The sequence below is a fragment of the Miniopterus natalensis genome, chromosome 7 (assembly GCF_054644295.1).
Source record: "Miniopterus natalensis isolate mMinNat1 chromosome 7, mMinNat1.hap1, whole genome shotgun sequence".
NCBI classification, from domain to species: domain Eukaryota; kingdom Metazoa; phylum Chordata; class Mammalia; order Chiroptera; family Miniopteridae; genus Miniopterus; species Miniopterus natalensis.
The window spans coordinates 23,142,830-23,166,118 of NC_142087.1; the positions used below are offsets into that span (position 1 = coordinate 23,142,830).

Here is a 23,289-nt window from a genome sequence, read left to right on the forward strand (position 1 = left end):
ACCATAATCTCTCACCTGGATTGCTGCAGGAGCCTGGTCTCTTCTCCCTATGTCCCAGTTAAGCATTGCTGCATAATGAACCGTCCCAACACATGGTGGCGTTGAGCCACAACCATTTCATTATGCTCATGGATTCTGCTGGTCAGAAATTCAGAGAGAGACACAGTGAGGACTGCTCTTCCCTGTTCCATGATATCTGGGGCCTCAGCTAGGATGACTCAGTTGGCTGGGCCTGGAACAGCTGGGTCAGGAGGATCTGCCTCCATGATGGCATCCTCATTCCTATGCCTGGCACCCAGGCTGGGATGGCTGAAGAACAGAACAAGCTGGGAACTGTGGACTAAATTGCCACATGAGTCCTCTCCAGCAGGGAGGACTGGAAGAAAGTTTTCCAGTAAATGAAGTAGGAGCCTCATGGCCTTTTATAACCTAGCCTCCAAGGTTAGCTTCACTTCCACCCTACTCCATGGGTTGAAGCCATCAAAAACAAGCCCACCAGGTTTAAGGGGAAGAAACCATCCCGAGAATTTATGAACATATTTTAAAACCGCCCTACCATTCTTTCACCCCTTTTCTCCCCTTCACCACCACCAGCACGACCACAAGACTGCTCTCAACCCAACAGCCAAAATGATCTTGTGAAATGAAATCAAGGTGTCACCCTTCTGTCCAAATCCTTCCCATAACTTCCATTTCACTCAGAGAAAATGCCAAAATCCTTACAATGGCCATAAGGCCCCATGGCTTGGTCTTCTCTCCCATTTGTACTTCCCAGACATTGAGGTGCCTGTGCCCGTCCTTCCTTCAAGTCCTTATTTAACGTTTCTTCTCTATAAGAGGTCATCTTAATCGTATCTAACATGGCAAACCTCCTCACTTTTTGCCTCCCTTTCATGCTCATTTTCTTTAGTACTTAACACCATCTACAGACACACATACACAGACACACAAATGTATTTCTTGTCTGTTGTCTGTCTAGCGTGTGAGCTCGACTTTGGCAGGGATTTCTATCTTACCCACTGCTGAATCCCCAACACCTAGACCAGAGCCTGTACATAGTTAGTGCTGAATAATATTTGTGGGAAGAGTAAAGACCATCTTGTTTACTAATCTATGCCTTGTAGGAACTTTCATTTGTTTGTTTTGTTTGTTATCCAAATTGCTATTTGCTATCCACAAGCTTAATTATTTAAAAGACTAAAAAGGCCCCATTCATGATACACAAGCTTCTCTGCAGACTTCAAAGTGTATAACCTTTCATAAATTAATTTACAGATTTCCTTCCCTTTGTTATAGAACATGTATTGCCCTTTTTTAAAAAGTGATTAAGGCACTGGGTTATTTTGTGTGACTAGGTAGCTACATGTTTTTTTTCTGTCTGACTTATTTCATTTAGCATAATGTCCTCTAGGTCCATCCATGTTTTTGCAAATGACAATATTTCATTCACTTTTATGACCAAGTGATATTTCCTTATATATATGCACCACGTCTTCCTCACCCATTCATCTATCAATAGATACCTAGGTTGTTGCCGTATCTTGTCTATGGTAAATAAAGCTGGAATAAACACAAGAGTGCATATATATTTTTGAATTAGTGTTTCGTTTTCTTTGGATAAATACCCAGAAGTGGAATTGCTGGGTCATATGGCAGCTCTATTTTTAAGTTTCGTGAACCTCAATACTGTTTTCCACAGTGGCTGCACTAATTTACAACCAACAAACAGTGCACAATTTATACTGATATCCAGATATTATGTATACTTCAAGCATGGGGTCCGGGAACATACTTTAAACAAGTGGAACTTTTTGAAGGAAATGAAAATGGAAATTAAATATTATTGATTAATCCTGATGATTCTGCCGCCTCTAGCAGGAGATGAAATGTGCCTGGATTAGAGAAAAAATGACTAATACCTTAGGATATACAGGCCTGTCATCTGGTTTTAATAAAATTCTCCCTTCTCAAGATTGAATGTCCAAGAAAAGTCAGTACAATCTGTTTGCCCACCAATGACCCTGTATATGAGTTGATATTTAAAATTTCATTTAACAAACATTTTTATCACACTACATGTTAAGAACTTTACAAATACTAACTTATTTGATTCTCACAACATACTTATGTATTTGATTCTGTTACTTCCTCATTTTTTTAAGTTGAGGCAACTGATCATACGAAAGGTAGGTAAATTTTTCTAAGATTTAAACCTTTAGTTAGCTAGTACAGCAGGCTGGCCCCAGAGTCTGTGTCTTTATGACTAAAAAAAAAAAAAAAGCCTCTCCTCAAACACCTTATTGTGAATGTTTGCAAACTTACAGAAAAATTAAGAGAGCTCTACAATGAATATTCATATACCTACCACCTGAATTCTATAGTTAACATTTTACTATATTTGTTTTATCTTATGTCCATCCATCCACCTCTTCCTCCATTCATGAATTCATATGCTTTATGCATTTCAAAGAAAGTCGTAGAATCAATACACTTCACTCCTAAACTTTTCCATATGTATATCATTAACCAGACTTCAAGTTTTGTTTATAGTTTCTTTTTTTTTTCTTTTGAAGCAAAATTTACATACAATGACATGCACAAATCTAGAGCATACCATTCAGTGAATTTTGACTTATACTAACTATTAATTGTTCTAATTGGAAAGGGTTTTATAACATAAATTTCACTGCAAAAAGGTGTTATAAAACAGTTCACTTAACATTGGAGAGTAAAATCTCTGGGCAAAATACCTGAATAATATGTAAATTAGCATCAAATGAGGTAAAGGCAGGGTTCAAGGGAAGGCTGACTCACTAGAGAAGTTCTCCTCTTGTCCACATTTAATTCCCAAGGCATCGAGAGCCATTGTGTCTTTTGGTCGTTAGTATAATCCAGCCAGCAGTAAGGGAACTTAGTTTAGAAATTTTTACAATTCCACTCCATCCCCTGTCTTTTTACATGTGAAACAATGAGGCTCAAAGCAAAGTGACTGCCTTCAAAGTCACACCACTGGGACACTCCCTTAGTCTCTTGTCACCCAGGCCAAGGCCCTTTCTAGGAAGTTGCATTTTTTTGAAACCTCCAAGCTCTTAAGGCAAACAGCCAGGCACCAATCACATATTTGAAGACTCAATGTGGCATCTGCTATTGCAAATTCTTTAGTCTCTATTTCAAAACTGATCGCAAAATTGCATTTGTTTCATGTAAGAACTAAAGACATCTTTCTTCTTTCCCAAAATAAGAGTCATGTGGAGAGAGCTTCCTTTTTTGCATATCTTAGGACAACATGTCAGAGAAATCAATATTTATTAGAGTAATGATTGCTAACACACATGGGGACCTACCATGTGTTTGCACTTTTTGAAATATTATTGTTAATCAACAATAGGTTTTCAAATTTTGGATATAAGGATCTGGGGTTCAAAGAGATCAATCACCCACTTGGCTGAAAAGTAGTAAAACCAGGATTTCCTGACTCCTAGTATCATATATCTTATTGCTACAACCCACAGCCCTGCTGCCCTAATAAACAGAATCATCACATATAAATTGGGGGTAGGGCTTCCCCGTGGCAGTGCCTAAGCTTGAATTCCAGCTTCCCATTGGTAGCTCTGCGACCCTGGGTAAGTGGCATAACAGTTCCCCATTAGGAAGATGAGCACAATAGTAGTGTCTACCCAATAGAGTTGTTGTGAGTGATGCCTGTGGCAACTTATGCAAAGACTTAGAAAAGTGCCAATGACCAAAGGAAACACTCCATACATGTGAGCTATTGTCAGTGATGGCCTTTGCAGGAATCTGCCTCATTTCCATCCCTAGCCCTTCTTTGGTGAAACAGTTCCAGAATACAATGAGAAGGTGCATATTGGACTGCATATTGTCACGGCCTTTAACACACAGTGACAGAAATACTCACTTAAAAGACCAACAAGCCTTGAAATGAAAACAAACTGAATATTAGAGAATTATAATATGGAGAGGTGAAAGTTAAGTATTAAGGTGGTGCAGTTATGAAATGATGACAGTAGCAAATCCTATTGGTGCCATGTTCTCTTCACCGCTCAGCTTTTACCATTTCTGTGTATAACCATGACTCCCAAAGACCAGCTCCCATGCCCTTTGCCTGAGGACTTTCTCTAGGCCCCTGAAACCTGTTCTGCCTTAGGGTGGACCAAGCTAGAAGTCCCAGAGAATCAACACCCTCAAGAATAGCCCTCAACCATTGACTTATGGGAACAGGATTATAAGCACCCCACTCCCTCACTCCTCAGGTGGATAACTCTGAAGCATGTGCTACACTGTTTCCCAGAATCCCCACCAGCAGTGAGCGCCAGTTGCCCACAGTAGTAAATGGTTTGAAGGAAAACCTTCACTGGTTTCCTATCCTTTCCTGTCTTTCTTCTACCAGAGCTCACCCACTACATAAAGAACTTGCATTTGAATCCTTTACTCAGGGTCTGCTTCTGGGGAACCCCAAATTAAGATAATAATTTTTTCTTAAATTTAACCAATTATTAACCCCTTTAATTTTCAGCATCAACTACAAAGATCCTTCTATTTGTACAATGATCCTTATATCCAGGATGTTATTGGACCCTCACAGCATTGCTGTGATGTAGACAGAACCACTGCTATTTATCCACTGTAGAGATGAAAAACCAGGACTCAGAAAAATAATGAGACCAAAGCCACATGGATGGTGGGGACAGAACTGGAAAACAATCCCAAACATTCTGACTCTTATGTTCAGAAATGTCTCAAAGAACTGGCTGCAGCAGACATTTATCAAGCCCTATTCAGTGCACGCAACCCCATCAACTGCTCTTTGCAAGAACAGGTAGGAGGTGAAAAACTCAGGACCTCTCTCCTTCAGTGGTTTAATTCACAGCAAGAAAAAATTGCTATTTTGGTTATTACATTTGCTTAGAAAAGCAGCTTTGTCTTACTGATCTTTTTTAATCCATGAAATTCTGAAAGCCTTGAGAAATATTAATGTCTACCTTAGATTTCCACAGCCATGAAACAAAATTATTTTACATGGCACATGACATAGCACAATTTTCTATAAATCTTTGCTTAAAAATCATTTACCTTTCTTTGTCTTCTTTATGTTATATAGCATGGCTGTTCCTCAGAATCATCTTTCTCTGAGCCCTTGATCAGCCTCAACTCTATTTTCAAATGCATGACATCATGAATGCTTGCTTCCAGACCCAGCAGAGGAGCATAAGTCAATTCACTTCTTGGTTCCTTTGTTGAGCTTGCTTGAGGCAATGACATTGATGGTATGGTAAGGGACCCTTGGGTTCTTGCAACTTGCTGTTTGATAACTATAGTCACTTGATCCTATAGTTAGTCCTAAAGAAACTAGGCTCCAGATCTTCTCAAGTATCTGAATAATAATGGCAGAACTGATTGCAGATCTCAGAGAAGCATGTTACTTCATTTTCTAGATCTTAACAACACATTTATTAATAAACAGCTGAGACTCAAATAGGTGCCATCACTTGTCCAAGATATCAAGATGGCCAATATGGGGCAAGACACACCTCTGTCCACCGCCAGTTTCTAGCATCTCCACACAACGCTGCCTTTCACATCATAGAACCAAAAACAAATGCAGGAGCCCTTCACACTAATACCAACACTTGCAAATAACTTGGGACACCTGGGAAACACCCACAACTGATGTAGCTCATGAGTAGATTTGTTAGTTTATGCAAAAGGGGCTGGCATTGTCTCTAAGGGGCCATGCATCCCATTAGTTGATTCTTAGCAAGACTACTGAATCAGGTACCTATAGATTGAGAAACAAATAGAAGTGCTCCACATGTTGACCTGAGGAAATGCCTCAAAGATTGAAATAAATAGGTCCCAAACATCAGTTTTATTTTTTTAAGTGTAGTATCATTCATTATACCAATCAGATGACTCAAATCTTGCATCCATCCATTACTTAGGGGTCAAAAGCTATGATGGCTTTAAAAAAAAAAAAGCCTGGATCCACTAAGCTAGTTGATTCAGAAATATAAGTAAAAACTAGTCAAGATTAGCCTTGCTCTGGGAGAAGTTGCTTTTTTTCTATGTTATGTGCCACATGATAAGAAAAATTAATCCACTAATTAAAACTATCTGAATATTAGCAGATTTTTTGGAAGCAAAGAAATAAATTGTTACGTCATATTCTTGGTAGCTTGGTTGTTTGGAGACAGGATGCTTGTTTTTCCAAGGAGCAAAAGCTTTCTATAGAAAATAAAATGGTATGTTCTGTCTTCCATGAAAACAAAAGATTTCAGCAATCTGTAGACATTCAATGAAACATTATTTCTTTATGGACACATTCTGTCTTAAAAGGCAAGCAAAGGATAAACCAGGTTATAGTTTCCTAGGCTGCCCATGACATGAATAAATGTGTTTGCTTTTATAGGGCAGACAGAGAGGAGTTGGGGGAAGAAGCATGAAGAATAGGTATGTGCAAAATCCTAATAAACACAGGGAAGGAAGAACAACTGGATCCTCAGCCAGGTTCTCTTTCTGAGTGGGAAGGCTTTCTGCTTCTTCCTGTTGCTGAGTGGCAGGCACTGTTTGTTTTAGCTTCAGGGCATAAGAAGTTTTGGGTGGGGTTGAGGATCATTGAGGTGCAAAAAGAAATTATTTCAATTTGACTCTAAGCAAAAAATTGTTTATAATCCAAGTTCAATCCATTGAGTTCAGCCAAGTGACTCTCAGAACTTCATGTTGTGTGCTTCCAGGAACCCCACCCTTGTTATAACTCACCTATGAGTCATCAGCTGCCTGACATGGGAAAGAAATTCCACCAGGCACACCTCGCTGTAACGTCAAAGCATGCCGCTGATGTAGGTTCATTCTCTTGCAGTTTAGGAGACTCTCTTCTTGTGATTTCTCATTGTAGGTTCAAAATTTCAAAATCAGCTGAATAAGTTTGCTTCAACAAATCTTCTTCTACAGTGGATATGGTAGATACTTTAAAATCACCAACCACATAGCCGTGAATCATTGAATGAGGGGGGTCCTGAGAGACATAGTTTCTACACAGCCTTGCAAAGACCCTTCGAAAACACATATCTGATCAGATTTTTAAGTCACCATTTGCTTAAAACTCATCAGTGGCTGCAATCCAAAACCTGGCTTATGAGGCCTGCATAACCTCCCAGCCTATTCAATCATTCATCAAGTATTTAGTCCATACCTGCATCATATCAGATGCCATTCTAGGCACTGGAGTACTAGCAATGGACAACATGAATGAGTCCCCCCCTGGACCTGACATCCGGCCATGCTGCCCTCTCAATATCCCTGCCCCACACACGCCCCATCCCTTTCCTGCAGATCCTCAGGCTCTTTCTGCTGCTGGGAACACTGTGCCTGGTAAACTGCTAATGATTATTCCAATCTCATTTTAAATGAGGTTTAAATGTACCATCTTCTTCAGGGAAGCTTTTGTCTTTTCCTGAAATAGGTACGACTCCCATCCCATCCACTTCGCAGCGCCCTTACTCATCACTTCCTCTTTCTTAAGTATTGTTCTGTATCTGTATTTCCATCTAGACTAAGGGTTGGCCAACTGTTTCTGTAAAGGACCAGAGAGTAAATATTTTTAGCTCTGTGGGCTATACAATCTCTGTCACAACTACTAGACTCTACCATTATAGTGTGAAAGCAGCCATAGAAAATACATAAACAAAAGGATGTAGCTATGTTCCAATAAAGTTTTATTTACAAAAGTAAGTGGTGAGCAAGATCTGGCCTGTGCATCACAATTTTCTGACCTCAGACAACAGACCCTCCTGTGGTGATGAAATGCTGTATATCTGTCCCCTCCAGTAATGTAACCATCAGCCTTATGTCGTTATTGAGCACCTGAAATCTAGCTAGTGCAATTGAGGATCTAAATCTCTAAATTTATTTAATTTAATTTCAATTACTTAAGTTTAAATATAAAGGCCACATGTGGCTAGTGATTACTGTATTGAGCAGCCTACATATAGCCCATGAGTATCATGAAGACAGGAGCTGTGTTCCTCTTAGTCACCACTGTGTCAACCTGGACCTAGCACAACAGCTGGCACAGAGTAAGCGCTCAAGATGTGTCTGTTGAATGAATGGACAAGTGTGTAAATATGGACTGACTTATCAAACTTCTTGTTTGTTTTTACCACTGCTATACACTTGATTAGATGTTGCCACTAGACACCTCTTGCTGTCTAGTCCCCAAATGTTATATTTTTGTACGCACATTTTATCTTCCTATTATCCCATGAGCTCCGTGAAGATGGGACCTATGAGAGAGACTGCCCAAGGCTTCATCCAGTGCCCACCACAGGTACATGCACACGGCAGTCAGCCTTCCCACCAAGTATTTGCTGCCACCGATACCCACCTGGAAAGGAGAAAGATTCAGCCCCCTGGCTATTTTATTTGTGAAATATGTTCTAATCTGTCATGTTTCAGAAATCTCACTTCAAGCTTTTCTGCTTTAACTCTGGTGTTGTTGTGGGATTGAGAAATTCCACTTAGTCCTGCTTTTTCCTGCTTTATAACCTTGGGAAAGTTGCTTAATGCCCTGTGTTTCTTTTATCAAGTGAAGATAATTCTAATTCTATGACAGCTATTCGCCACCTACCTCTTGGGAATATTATCTAAGTAAATAGGTGCTCCAGCTTTGAGCACCTTGGAGATAAGCACTATTTTCATATGCCTTGTTTTAACTGATCAAGAAGATAGTAGGTGGTTGGTATTCTCAGTGATATTAAGCCACTGATGCATTGTTTTCTCTCATTTATCAGCATAACTTAACAAAAACTCTGTGATCCTCAAGTGAGTCAGCTGGTCGCAGGTAAGATCAGAGTAATGCAATCGCTGCAGGGCGGTGAGACAGCCACTTTGTTCCCAAGTTGAGTTATGTCTAATTGACTTGAGAGCCTCCACCCTAGCTGTCATCCCAGGTAGGATCCGAGGAGGCTACAAATCTCTCTATTCTGTATTCCTCCAGCAGATCTGAGAAGGGGCAATCCTAAGGAAGGTACACCTTTCTTTCACTGCTATCTGAAACAGAAAGTCTGGCTTACCCTGCCATACGGTGGGCTTGATATATCCCGTCTCCTACACAAGAGGTCCACGTAAGGTCCACGTAAGGTCCTGTTCCTCTTGTTTTATCCCACTAGCAACTGCCTGTGTTTGTCTCCTGCCCTTAGAAGGCCCTCACCTCCTCTCCCAACCTTTCCCAGTCTTGGGTTTCTCTCTCATTCATTCGTTCATTCATTCATTCATTCATTCATTCATTCATTTCTACAGCAGATAGCCATTGCCACTCTGCTGAGGACTCTGTTTAGACCCTTTCAAGCAGTCTTGCTCTTTCTGTGAATCCTTTGTTTCTCAATCTGGGTGTGTCTTGCGGGAAGCCTGTGGCTCACTTCATGGGCTGCTCTGACTTATCAGCTAAGTTCTCAGGTGGTGAAGAGAAAAGCCAAGACAATTGGAAACCAGCTTAACCTCTCAAGAACTGAACTTGTTTACCATTAGAAAGAAAGGGTTGGAGGAGCTAGTATATAAAAAACTGGTCCCCTCTCCAGTTTCCTGTTTATGTTCTGTCTCTCTCTCTCTCTCTGACTTCTATGGTCACTGAAGCTTAAATCTTATAACATACTTTTTTTCCATTAAACACTGCCTAACATGTAAAGATGCTCAGTAAATCAAGAACTGAACCTTTAACTCAGTTAATTTTCTGGCATAAACTTCCCCAGATACAAGTTTGAATTTGGGTCAGCCCAGACATGTCCTGATATGTTTCTTGGGGAAGGTAACACAGTTCCCAGACTTCTTTCAAATGCTTCTAAGAGAGGGTTTGAAATAAAAGCATTTTAACAAAATTCCTGTAGTATGTATTCATTAAAATAATACTAGATGTCATAATAAAAAAAGGCACCAAATAGAAGTTTATTTCTCACTCATATTGTGAAAGGAAGTTGAAGGGGGAGGTGGTAAGGATTGTACTCCACACAGCTATTCAAGGAACCAGACTAACAAAAGCTCTGCAATCCTTAATACATGGCTTCCAAGGTCACCTTAGCCACCAGCATTCAGATGGCAGCAGAGAAAAAAGAGAAAGAGGTGGATCGTGAGAGAGGCTTTCATAAGCCAGGCATGGAAGTGGCACATTGGTCACAGTCACATGGCCACATTTGTCCACTAGAGTTATGGGAAATGTAGTCCAACTGAGAGAAAGGAGAGGAAAATAGGTTTGGCAAACAGCCAGTCTTTGCCAAACAGCCAGTCTTTGCCACACTTGACAACAGGGGTAAAACATCTGAAATATTTGAAAGGCCTGAGTGAGATAGTGAAAGTTACTATTTTTTCAAGTAATCCTTTATTTTCTGTCCTTTTATCAAATGACTTGTCTTTTTAAAATATTATTGTAATTCAATGTGATGAGTAAGGCAGGTACTCTGCATATATTATCTCATTTAATTTTCAGAACAACCCTTATTAGCTCCATTTTACACTTGAGGCATTTGAGGGCAAGGTCATGCAGTCAGCAAATGAAAGTGCCTGGATTTGAACCCAGGCAGTCGCATGCCTGTGCAAGCACTCTCCACCTTTATGCTCTACTTCCCATCAAGACTGGGCTCAAATTCCACTTTTTTTCAGGAGGCCAGTCCTGACCACCTAATGTCATAATAGTCCCTCATTTGTGTCATTCTGATGGCATTTACTGTTTGCCCTATGTTCTGGTCATTTACACTCACTCCCCTCCCATACCCCCATATACCATTATCCTATCACTTCTGGGAGAAAGGGACTGGACTTATTTATTTCATATAGCCTTTAATATTATCCTAGGACAGTGGAAAATAGGCAACCAGAATGAAAGAGTGATTGTCTGGAAAGTGGGTCCTCCCAACCTGCCCCAACACTCTGTTTATTTCCAGAAGTGACAGGAATGCAGGAAGTAGACCAGCCCCAGGGTGTCGCAGTGCCCCAAGTGACCTGGCACTCAGGGCAGCATGGCTTAGGATCTCTTTATTTTCAAGGCTGTTTATAAAAAGGTAGAATAAAGAAAGAAAGTGTGTTTCAGATGGCCATGCTGTGTCTGCCTTAGCCAGCAAACTTATTAAGCAAAACTTTATGCTTCATTTACTGTGATAAGGCAAATTCTCATATTTCAAAATAACTATCCAACCCCAGTATGAGAAATCCTTCCCAAGAGGTGTGACTGACTTCGATTTTAAAGAAAGGAATGTAATAAATGAGTCACTTTTCATCTCTTCAGAAAGACCTGTATATTTCCAGATAACTTTACTCTCCATAAACGTATCTCATTTTCTCTCTGCCAAATGAAATTATATTAAATTAAATTTAAAATAAATGAAGTTATATGAGAGAGAGTAAAGTAAATATTGATTTGGGCTGTTGAATATTGTTGAAAGTTTCTTCTTTGTGTTATAGCTATCTTAGAGAACAAGTCACAGGGGCAAAATAAAAAACCACATACACACAAAGTTACACAGGCCCCAGACTGAGCACCCAACTGAGGGGTTTGTTTGCATGTAGGTAGAGAGTCTGTTATGTACAGTACAGGTTTGTCTCAAAGCCTTAAATTTAAGCAGAAAGTTCCCATGGATTTCAGGGGAAATGTTCTGCTTGTTTTGGCCACATAAAGAGTTCAGAAATGAATAGGGGGCCAGGAAAGGAAAAAGGGAAAACCTTCTGCTGATCCTCACAGGCTGGCCTTGAATGCCCTGGTCGTTTATCTTCTCTCATGTGCCCACACAGCTCAGCCGTCCTCTAAGTCAGCCTCAGGGTTGATTTCGTGAGTAGGCTAAATCAGGTTTCTGAAGTCACATTGCGGACCCATGACCCATGCTTCCTTCTCTACGGTGTCCTTTAAAGAAATGGGTCCCAAAATCCTGTTGCAAGCCCACTGCTCTTCTCTCTCTATAATTTGCCCTCTACCACATTCAACCATGGCTTAAACTGTGCCTCGTCATGGTGGACTCCCAGACCCTCTATTCAGCCAGGGCCTTTCTCTTTTCCAGCGCCCCTAACTGCCTGGCAGACAGTCCCACTTCTGCACACAACCTCACCTCCGACTGAGCGTGTCCCAGACACGCTCACTGTCTTCCCCGTAAGCAGCCCTCCTGATCCCCTCTTCCTATCAGCAGCACTATATCGCCCCTTGCAGATACTGCTCATTTCCTCTTTGAAATGACACCTAACCAGTCACGGCATTTCATCAAATCTTCCCTCATGAAGATCAGGCCCTTTTACTAGAATCCGGACAAATCCAGGGCAGAAGAAAGCCAATCATGTGCCCCATGATGTGGAAGGAGCTGGGAAGTGGGTCCTAACTGGTTCAGGAGGTCACCTGGAATACCGAAGACAGATGCAGTCCAAAGTCAAGCACGGGGTAGGGCCGAGGAGGGGAGCCAGAAGTTGGCACTAGAATAGTAAGATCAGTCATCCATCAGACCTACAGAACTGATGTGAGGACCAGATCTACTATCTTAGCAAATTTCAAATATGCTATACAGTATTATTAACCAGAGGCACCATGCTGACATAGGTACTCAAACATTATTCATACCATAGCTGAAGCATTGTACCTCCTGACCAACATCTCACCATTTCCTCACCACCATTCCAATCTGCTCCTGTGCGCTCAGCTTTTCCAGATTCCGCATTTGAGTGAGATTATACAATATTTGTCTTTCTTTGTCTGGCTTATTTTACTCAGTATCATGACCTCCAGGTTCATCCATGTTATGGCAAATGGCAGGATTTCCTTCTTTTTCATGGCTGAATAATATTGGGTGTGTGTGTGTGTATGTCTGTGTGTGTGTGTATGTGTGTGTCTATGTGCGTCTATAACATTTTCTTCATTCATTCATCCATCAATGAGCACTCAGATTGTTTCTGTACCTTGGCTGTTGTGAATTATGTTGCAATAAATATGGAAGTTGCAAATATCTCTGCAAGGTTCTTATTTAATGTCCTCTGGATATACACTCAGAATTGGGATTTCTATTTTTTTAATTTTTTGAGGCAACTTCATACTCTTTTCCCTCATGGCTGCACCAATTTATATCCCCACTAACAGGGCACAGGTGCCCTTTTCTCCACACCCTCGCCACCACTTGCTGTCTCTGGCTGTTGTTTTTGATGACCGTCATCCTAACAGGTGTGCAGCGATGACTCCGCGCTCACAACTGCACTATTCAATGCAAACTTGATTTGCATTTCCCTCACGATTAGTGATGCTGAGCACCTTCTCATATATGTGTTGGCCATTTATTTGTATGTCTTCTTTGGGAAAATGTCTGTCTGTTTGGTCCTTTGCCCATTTTTAAATTGGGTTATTTATAGTTTTGAGCTGTATGAACTTCTTAGGTATTTTGGACATTAACCCCTTATAAGATATACGGTTAGCAAATATTTTCTCCCATTCACAGGTTGCTTTTAAATTTTTTTGATGATTTTCTTTGCCGTGTAGAAGCTTTATAGTGTGCCATAGTCCCGTTTATATATTTTTGCTTTTAAAAGCCAAGCCAATTGTCATACAGAAAGTTCCACATTGTGATTATCTCGTTTCCACATGAAGCAATTTCCCTTATTCCTCTATCCTGATATTTCTTGTGAAATGGTAGTTAGATATAAGAGCCTGACTACATTCAGCTTTAAGTGTTTCATTGGTATATGGAAAACTGCAACATAATAGGAGCACAGAGTGGCTAATTGTTCCAACATCTGTGACGTAATTTTATCACTTCGTTAAGGTAGTGACACCAGGCTTGTGATTAAGTAGTAACCTATGGGTGATACTTGGTCATCTTGTAAAAACCCAATTCCTCATTAACTTTTCACTTAATGGATGCAACATCTGTTGAGAATGTTTACCTCAACCAGTTACTTCATTAGGGGATTGTACATTTCTGATCTCCCATTCAGTGATCAATTCCAAAAAGGCTGAAAGTCCCAGGTTTTCAGTATCATACTTTATTGTAATAGGAGAGTGCTAACCTTCGATTTCCTTTTGTGTTTTCAGCAAAATGGGAAGCCACATTTTTATGAGAAGCCGATTATTGAATCCTTTGAGGAAGCACCTCTGCACGTTATGGTTTTCACGTACATGGGATATGGGATTGGAACCCTATTTGGCTATCTCAGAGACTTTTTGAGAAACTGGGGAATAGAAAAATGCAACGCAGCTGTAGAACGAGAAGAACAAAAAGTACGTATGCATGTCTCCCTGGGTCTTTGTCATGCTATTCTCTGAAATGTTCTCAGAAGTAGTAATGCATGTACACATCCTGCAAGAGTGAGGAGCTCAGGAACTGCTCAGGGTAAACGCTGTTTATTTCCAGCCCTAGCCCCCACCCCCTGTGTGTTCATGGACTTGTTTTATGCAAATTTTTATTGAGTAACTACTACTCACCAGGTACTAAACTGAGAGTTGCTTCGTATACCACCATATTTAACTTTTATAACAACCCCATGAGATAGATATTAAAATATCATTTAAAAAACCATAATGTAAGAGTGAGGCCCACGGATGGGACTATACTTTGGTCTTATGGTTGTAAGATGAGTGTTATTTATGACCTACCCTGGAATAGAACAGTGGGTCTAAATGAAGTGCGAGATTTTTATTTCATCTAGATAAGGGCTTCTCAACTTTGGTACTATTGATATTTTGGACTGGATGATTCTTTGGTGAGGCAAGCTGCCCTGTGCATCGTGGGATATTTAATAGCATACCTGGCCTCCACCTGCTGGATGCCATTAGCACTCTCCCACATACTTGTGACAATCAAAAATGCCTCCAGGCATTGCCAAATGTCTCTTGGACTGCAAACTGGCCTCTAGTTTAGAGCCACTGATCTAGACACTTTCGATCACTAACCTATAAAGTCTGCATCATCCTCTGTTCACATAAAGCTAACAGAACAGCCTCAGAAACATTCAGAGATGCAAAGAGTGTGCATTTTGTTAACATGATTTCCAAACTGGTGCAAAAGATTTATGGTGTCATGAATCTTTTTTTCCTAAAAATTGCTTTGGCATACTATGAGTGTGGTCATGGATTACTCGACATGATGGAGCCTTAAACACACCTAAGATAGGTGAGATATGAATTTCAATGTAATGAGAGAACCCCAAATCCTGTAACTTAGCAGCCAGTACCTATGGTAAGATAAACACTGATTACAGTAATGCTTCCATGAACAAATCACATGGGGCATTTCTTTTGGAATTGCCCCAAGTCAAATGCATCACTTTCAGAAGAAAATCAGGCCCAGGTCTATTATTACAATTCTTCCCAGCTTTAGCAAGTATGTGAGCACATGTTTTATATCAGGTAATGGGTGCTTATATGCACAGAAGACAAGACAGGTCCTGCCATCAGAGAGTTTGAAATCTGGTGTGAAAAAGTATATGACAAAAAGTGATGATGGGGAGGAGTGTGATGTGGGAAACAGGAATCTGTGTCCTGTGATTCCCTTAGGAAGTCAGGAAGCCATGATGCTGGGGCTTGAAGAGTGGGCAGGAATTTGCCTAGTGGCCAAGGGCACAAAGAAAGACATTCTCAGAAAAGGGCACTGCCTGTGCCAAGGTATTCATTAACTCATTAATCAAGTCAGCTTCTCTTTGAGCATGTATTTTGTGCCAGGCACTGTGCTACAATCAGGGATATAAGACTAACCAAGGCAGATATAGTTCTTGCCTTCAGGGAGCTAACCATAAAAAAATTCAATAGAATTGATAAGAGGTATGTAGAGAATGTCAAGAGAGCTAAAAAGAAAACATCTAACCCAAACTTGGTGGTCAGTGAAGGCTTACGGGAGGAAGAGAAAGTTAAATTGGAATTCAAAGGCCAAAGAGTAAGTAGTGAAGTGAAAGGAAAGGCAAGATGGGACTGAAGGAGTCTTCAGGAAGAGGAAACATGGTGCGAAGTGGTCCAGAGGTGAGAGAAAGCATTGTGCATACAAGGAACCAAGGAACTCCAGTGACTGAAGTTCCGTGAGAGTGGGAGTATGTTGAGGGAAGATTGTTTGAGAGGCAAGTAGGGGCCAGACCATAATGGGTTTTCATAAACCATGAATATTTATTTTAAGAACAATGGGAAGGCATGGAAGGGTTTCAGGCAGAGGAATGCAGATTTGCAGGTTAGAAAGATCATGTTCACTACCCTATGCAAAGGGATTGCAAGAGGATAGCCTAGAGACCAAAGAAACCAGTTAAAAGGCTGATGCAGAAATCCAGGGTAAAAAAATATATATCTAAGTAAGAACTTGGGCTGGAACCATGGTAGTGATAACTGGGGTGGTGCTAAGAGATAGGACCAAGTGATGCTTAAGGAGATAGTAAGGGATGATTGGTTTGACTTGAGAAACTGGGGAGATGGGCAGATCAAGGGCCACACCTAGGCTTATGGCTTGGGCAGCTGAGTAGGAAGAAAGTGGTGTCATTCATTGAAATGGGGAATAGAGGAAAAGAGTCCAGTTGGAAGGAGAAAATGGCCAATTCATTCTTTGGCAAGTTGAGTTTGAAAATTTGGCAGCTAGATATAGAGTTCTAGAGCTCCAGAGAAAAGTCTCAGAAGGATATTGTGGCATCTTCAGTATATCTTGAGCATATCAACATTAACCAAACCCCAAGAAGTAGATGAGATCTCCCAAGGGAAGTAGTCTCTAGGGAAAAAAGAGAAAGGGTGATAGATGTCAGAGATGGAATTCCAATGCTAGACTAGAAGCAAACTGGCAATAGGAGAACCTTATAATGGCTTAGAGGTCGTTTGTGCTTGAACTAGGGAAGAGGTACATGGAATGAAGAAAGGGGGACTAATTTGGGAGGTCTTGAAATCAGTATAGAAAATAATATAGCCCAGCCGGGTGTGGCTCCGTGGTTGAGCTTGGACCTAGGGTCCAGGTGATCGGGGTTCGACTCCCAGTCAGGGCACATGCCCGGGTTGTGGCTCGATCAATGACTCTCTCATCATTGATGTTTCTATCTCTCCCTCTCCCTCTCCTTTCCTCTCTCTGGAATCAATAAAGATATATTTTTAAAAATAATAATAATAATATAGAAGGGGGAATGCCAAATTTCTACTTTGGTCAGATATGAGGATGGCAGCGGCACACCCATCACAACAAAAATGGTCTTATTTTGGCAAAGAGATGGTCACAGACACAGTTTTCAGGATATAAATATTTTTGAATGGTAAAGGATATCAATGCAGTTAAATGGAAACAGAGAGCAATCCAGCGTGCTCCCAGGGAAAGATGCAGCTTTCCCAGCAGAGCTGCCAATGAAACTGGGAAATTGGGAGAAGGAAGCAAGTTCTTGGCCACTCTCACAAGGCTCTCCACAGCCCCTCCCTGACACCAGCTGGTCTGTTCTAGAAACTCTTATCACCAACCTGCCTGTTCCCCGGGTATAAGTAGCATGCACAGTAAATCAGTACATTCCAGAATATTTGCTGGAACACAGGGTCACTCAAATGTAAATTTCTCAGGGTGGCATCTCTTGGCAGGCTTGGGCTTCAGGTCTGCCATCTATTTTCTAACCTGGTTTAATAATTTAGCTCTATCAACCAGAGAGGCTAGTTGTTTTGATTTTTCTAAAGCATTTCTTACATTTCAAGCAGAATATATATATATAGAGATATATAGATATATATATTAGATGATAGATGATAGATAGATGATAGATAGATAGATAGATAGATAGATAGATAGATAGATAGATAGATAGATATAGATAGATAGATGATAGATGATATAGATGATAGATAGATAGATGATAGATGATAGATAGATAGATAGATATAGATAGATGATGATGATAGATAGATAGATGATAGATAGATAGATAGATAGATAGATAGATAGATAGATAGATAGATAGATAGATGATAGATAGATAGATAGATAGATAGATAGATAGATAGATAGATGATAGATAGATGATAGATAGATAGATAGATAGATAGATGATAGATAGATGATAGATAGATAGATAGATAGATAGATAGATAGATAGATAGATAGATAGATAGATAGATAGATAGATGATGATAGATAGATGATAGATAGATAGATGATAGATAGATAGATAGATAGATGATAGATAGATAGATAGATAGATAGATAGATAGATAGATAGATGATAGATGATAGATAGATGATAGATAGATGATAGATAGATGATAGATAGATAGATAGATAGATAGATAGATAGATAGATAGATAGATGATAGATAGATAGACAGACAGATGATAGATGATAGATAGATAGATAGATAGATGATAGATAGATAGATAGATAGATAGATAGATAGATAGATAGATAGATAGATAGATAGATAGATAATAGATGATAGATAGATGATAGATAGATAGATAGATGATAGATAGATAGATAGATAGATAGATAGATAGATAGATAGATGATAGATAGATAGATAGATAGATAGATAGATAGATAGATAGATGATAGATAGATAGATAGATAGATAGATGATAGATAGATAGATAGATAGATAGATAGATAGATAGATAGATGATAGATAGATAGATAGATAGATAGATGATAGATAGATGATAGATAGATAGATAGATAGATAGATAGATAGATAGATAGATAGATAGATAGATAGATAGATATGCAAGTTGGTTCCCAGTGCAGAAGACTCTGAGATGGTTATAGGCGTGTGTTCGTGGGATCAGTACCTGTACACGTGGCAGGGAGTAAACGGGCAAGATGTGCAGGTGAATTGTGCTGCAGTCAGGGAGCTCTCGAGGTGGGAGGGCCCTTCAGAAGCGTTGAGGCCAGTGGGTTGAGCCTTCAGTGATAATAGCTGGGGGCTGCCTCCAGAGGGGGATGTGACCTTGGGTCAGGCAGCTCCCTTCATTGGGCTGTCAGTCTCCCACACTCCGAGCACTGGGGAAGGAAGGGGTGCTTGAGTCCTGAACAATGGGTTAGGCAGGCACAGCGCACAGCCACCTGTCTGTAGAACCCTTCGCTACTGCTGCAAGAACCACTTGAACCGCCTCTCAGGGGCAAGACGTTGCTTTCAATAAATCAGTATTTTGTATTTCTTTACAAAATAAATCATTTCCTACCCATTTGATGTCTGTGAAGTAGAGAGCATCAGCCAGTTGACTCACCTTAATACACATTTCTTTTCTATGGCCCTCTTTTTACTGTGTGTTCCTTCCTTTAGAGCCCCTTTAGATTTAGGGGCTTTCAGAGTAACAGGTCCTAATAAACTGTGGTGGCTGCAATTGGATGGAACGTGGTCACTAGACACTCTATCTCCAGGCTGACCTTCATGCTTTCAATACTGCTCCCAGCCCCAAACTTCTGCCTGTATCCTTAATAAGTGTTAAGGATTAATAAGCTGTCTGAGGTAGATCTTGAAGTCTCTGTCTGGAAACATGGAATAGGTGGGCTGCTGGTTCTTTTAGCAGAAATGAGCATCATTCTAGTCTAAAAGCTGGTCACTGGGAGTGCAGATAGATTGTCCCACAAGACAAACCAGCTGTGCACAAAATGACACCAGGAAAGAAAGCACATCCAAGAAGTGGTGGTGGACAAGAGTTGTTATGTTTTTAAAAATATCATAAATGGATGCTGTGATTTCCAAGTACACTCTTTGGCTCTGTTCATTTTTTAAATTGTATATCTCATTTTTAATAAAAATTGTATATATTTAAGGTGTACAACATGGTATTTTTATATACATAGTGAAATGTTTGCAATTAAAATGTTTTATAACAGTGAAATGTACCTAAAAATACAGTCAAACTAATGGACATGTCCATCTCCTCATTTATTTTTTCTTAATCAAATATAAGCACTTATTAATCCAGTTTCTCTATTTCTCTCACTGGGATAACTTCTGTAATACCAAACCATCCATTCAAACTAAAGTGCTGCCCAAATATAGAATCTCTTTTTTTATTTTTCTTCTCTTTGATTTCTACCCCAAACTCCCTGAAATTGGTTCCCAAACATGAAGGCTATGATTCATTAGTATAAACTAACTGAAAAGAATAGAAAAATGAAAATCTCTTTTCAAGAGATGCTAAAAACACCACAGGCCCAGGGCCCTGGTACCTCCCGTAGGCTCCACCAGCAATCAGAAGACCCTGGCAAGGAAAAAAATGCAGACTCATACAAGGTTTAAATATGTTTGCTCGAATTCTTCTTTGAACTCTTAATTCTAGAGAAGCATGTGTCTTTTTTTAAATCAAAGGTAACTTTAGAGTCAAATTGCAATCCATTAAAGACCTCTAGATAAATTACTTTCTCAATGAGGTAATGGCCCAACTTCTCAAAACCAAGAAGATGTGAGCAAATATGATCAAATAAATCTCAAGCATCACCAGAGACTTAAAAACCACCAGGCACAGCCTCATTTCTCAATCCTTATGGTTTGTTAACAGGTTCACCAAGACTTGTCCTAATGACTCCAGACTGTAATAAAACATTTTTAATTGCAACTTTGTGTTTACGTTAGATCCAGATAGTCTCCAGTGCCCCCACAAGTAAATCCCATACATTTCTGGCCCATCTTCAGAGATTTTTACTTCCACATGGAAGAAAGAGGGTTCAGCGATCTGTAGCTATAGAAATTTTTAAGACATATCTCCAAATGTTCACATGAACTTAAACTTATTGTTTTGCATCCTGATGCAACATCCTGATTCTCCCAGAAAGACTGTCTTTCGAGTGGCCGGGTCCATTAGGATCACTGGGTGTGCGATATGATTTTGTCCAAAACAAACAGACGGCCCAAGCACTGGTTTTCCTGTTTGGACCTGGGTGGGACCAAACTCAGAGAGCTTTACTGGGGCTTCTCTGGGAACTTAACACATTAGCCAGAAGCTTGTAGGATGGTAATATCAGGCCAGTGCTTCTTAGTCTTGGCTGTACATTGGAATCACTTGAGAAGCTTTAAAAGCTATTAGTCCATGGGCTTTACCGCAGATATACTGATTTAATTGCTTTGTGGTATGCCCTGGTTGGTGGGGTTCATAAAAGCTGCCCAGTTGATTCTCGTGTGCAGCCCAAGTTAGAAACCAATATGTAGAGCAGTGTTTCTCAAACTTTCCTGTGCATACAAATGGTCTGGAGACCATGCAGAGTCTCCTTTAATAGTTTTGGGATGGGGCCAAGATTCTGCATCTCTAAAAAGTTCCCAGATGATGCCAATGCTACTGGTCCAGGGACCACAGGTTGATTCTTCTCACAGGTATCACAGGAAACTTTGTTAGAAATATAGAATTTCTAACTCCCAGCTCAGAACTTCTGAAGGAAAATCTTTATTTTATCATGATCCTCAAGTGATGTGGACACATGTTAAAATGTGAAAATGTGAGAAGCATTGCTATTCTAGAGGTTCTCAATTTGAATTCCAGGCATCACCAGTGTTCAGATGTAAATAGTATTCTAAGACTCAGTTTCAATATGGGGGTGCCCCCCAAACCAACAAACAACTTTTGGACCAGGTGGCCCTCAGTGTTGCCTGCCAACCACATTACATTACCTTAGTACATTTAGTCACTAGCTCTTCGAGGTGACTATTTTATACTTTCTCCTTTCCTTCAAAACTTCCAATACCTTTGTCCCTCCTGATTTTCAGCTAATAATCTTGTTCCTGTTTCACTGAGGAAATAGAAGGTCAGAATATGCTTTCCTCAGCCACCACTTAACGTACCTGTGTCCACATATTTAACCTCCCCGCTACCTTTCATGACCATGGAGTAGATGTCCGGGCTTCTGTCCAGCCAAGCCTTCTACCTGTACACTGGGTGCCATTCAGCAGCAATCACTCAGTCTTGACATGTTCAAAACTGTGCACTTGAGCTTCCCTTCTGAACTTGTCCTTCTTAGTCTTCCCCAGAGTAGTGATTGGAACTCCATCAGTACAGGTATTCTGGCCAAAAACCTATCATCCTTGATTTCCTTCATTCTCTTGTACCCCAAGGCAAATCTGTCCGCAGATGCTGTAAATACTATGTTCAAAATATGTTTGCTCTTCTGCTATTTCTTACCACCCCTGATGCCACCAGCTATGTCCAAACAACCATCTTCCCTTGCCTAGCTGTACCTTGCTTCCACACTCCACCCTCCAGTCTCTTCTCAACTACCAACCAACACGATTTATTTAAAATCTATGTAACATCACACAGCATCACTGGGCAAAACCCTTTAATGCCTTCTCCTCTCACTCAAAGTAAGAGCCAGAGCTAGCCAAGTCCCTACAGAATGCAGATGCCTCTAAGTCTCCCCATTCATCTCCTCTACTCCTCGGCTCTCTCACTCTGCCTCAAACACCAAGACCTCCTCACTTTTCTCAAGAAGAGCTTACAGGTACCTACTTCAGGGATTTTTCTTGCCTTCCCTTCTGTCTGGTGTGGTCCTCCCTCAACCTGACTCCCTCCCTCTCTTCCTTGACTTAAATATCACTAAGAAATTAATAGCTTTAAATGCATCAGGAATCACTGGCCAGTGAAATCCTCAATCTCCCCAACCAGGCTTGGTTGCAAATACCTTCTGGCTGCTTCTAAAAAGCAAATGCACCATCACAAGGGAGGAATATTCTTTCACAATTGCATCTAACAGATCATGTCCCATAGGTTGGCTGGCAAAACAACTGCAAAGCCTACGTTCTACAAATATTTTGTAAAATAAGACCATTAGTAAAAGTAAAATTAAATCCCAGCTTGCACACAGTGAATATTCAGGTCAATATGTATCTATATATCTATATATCTATATATCTATATATCTATATGTCTATATGTCTATATGTCTATATATAGATATATAGATATACATAACCATGTATGCACATACACAAACATAATTTCTGATGTGTCATTAAAATGTTAGTAAAATCATTGTTTTAGTTCAATACAGAACTCTCCACTTTTCTTTGCAGAAAGAATCTATAGTAATAGGCAAGGCTGATTGATCTTGATAAGATAGAGCTTTGCTAATGTATATCAACTAGTACTAAGCCAATGTGAGGAATGGGTGGGGTATCACTAGCCCTAACAAAGAGCCCTTCCTCAAACTCATGTGTTTTTTTTTCCTTTTTTCATTATAGAAATAATTAGCAAAAAGTCTCTTCAAGGTGCATCCTTTCTGTCTTTTTCATGCACTTACTTACACATATATTCATTTACACTTACTGTGTCCCTTCCTTAACTTAAATGAGATCATATCATACATGTGTGATTAATTTTTTAAATATAACTA

At 40.1% G+C, this 23,289-nt stretch overlaps 1 protein-coding gene across 1 annotated transcript in view; it reads left to right on the forward strand.

The window, feature by feature from the left end:
- Positions 1-23,289, forward strand: part of SPTLC3 (serine palmitoyltransferase long chain base subunit 3) — a 108,494-nt gene that overhangs the window by 10,242 nt on the left and 74,963 nt on the right. The window contains exon 2 of the mRNA XM_087818873.1: positions 14,063-14,248. Within this exon, the coding sequence (XP_087674999.1) occupies positions 14,063-14,248 (186 nt within the window). The remainder of the gene's footprint in view (positions 1-14,062; positions 14,249-23,289) is intronic.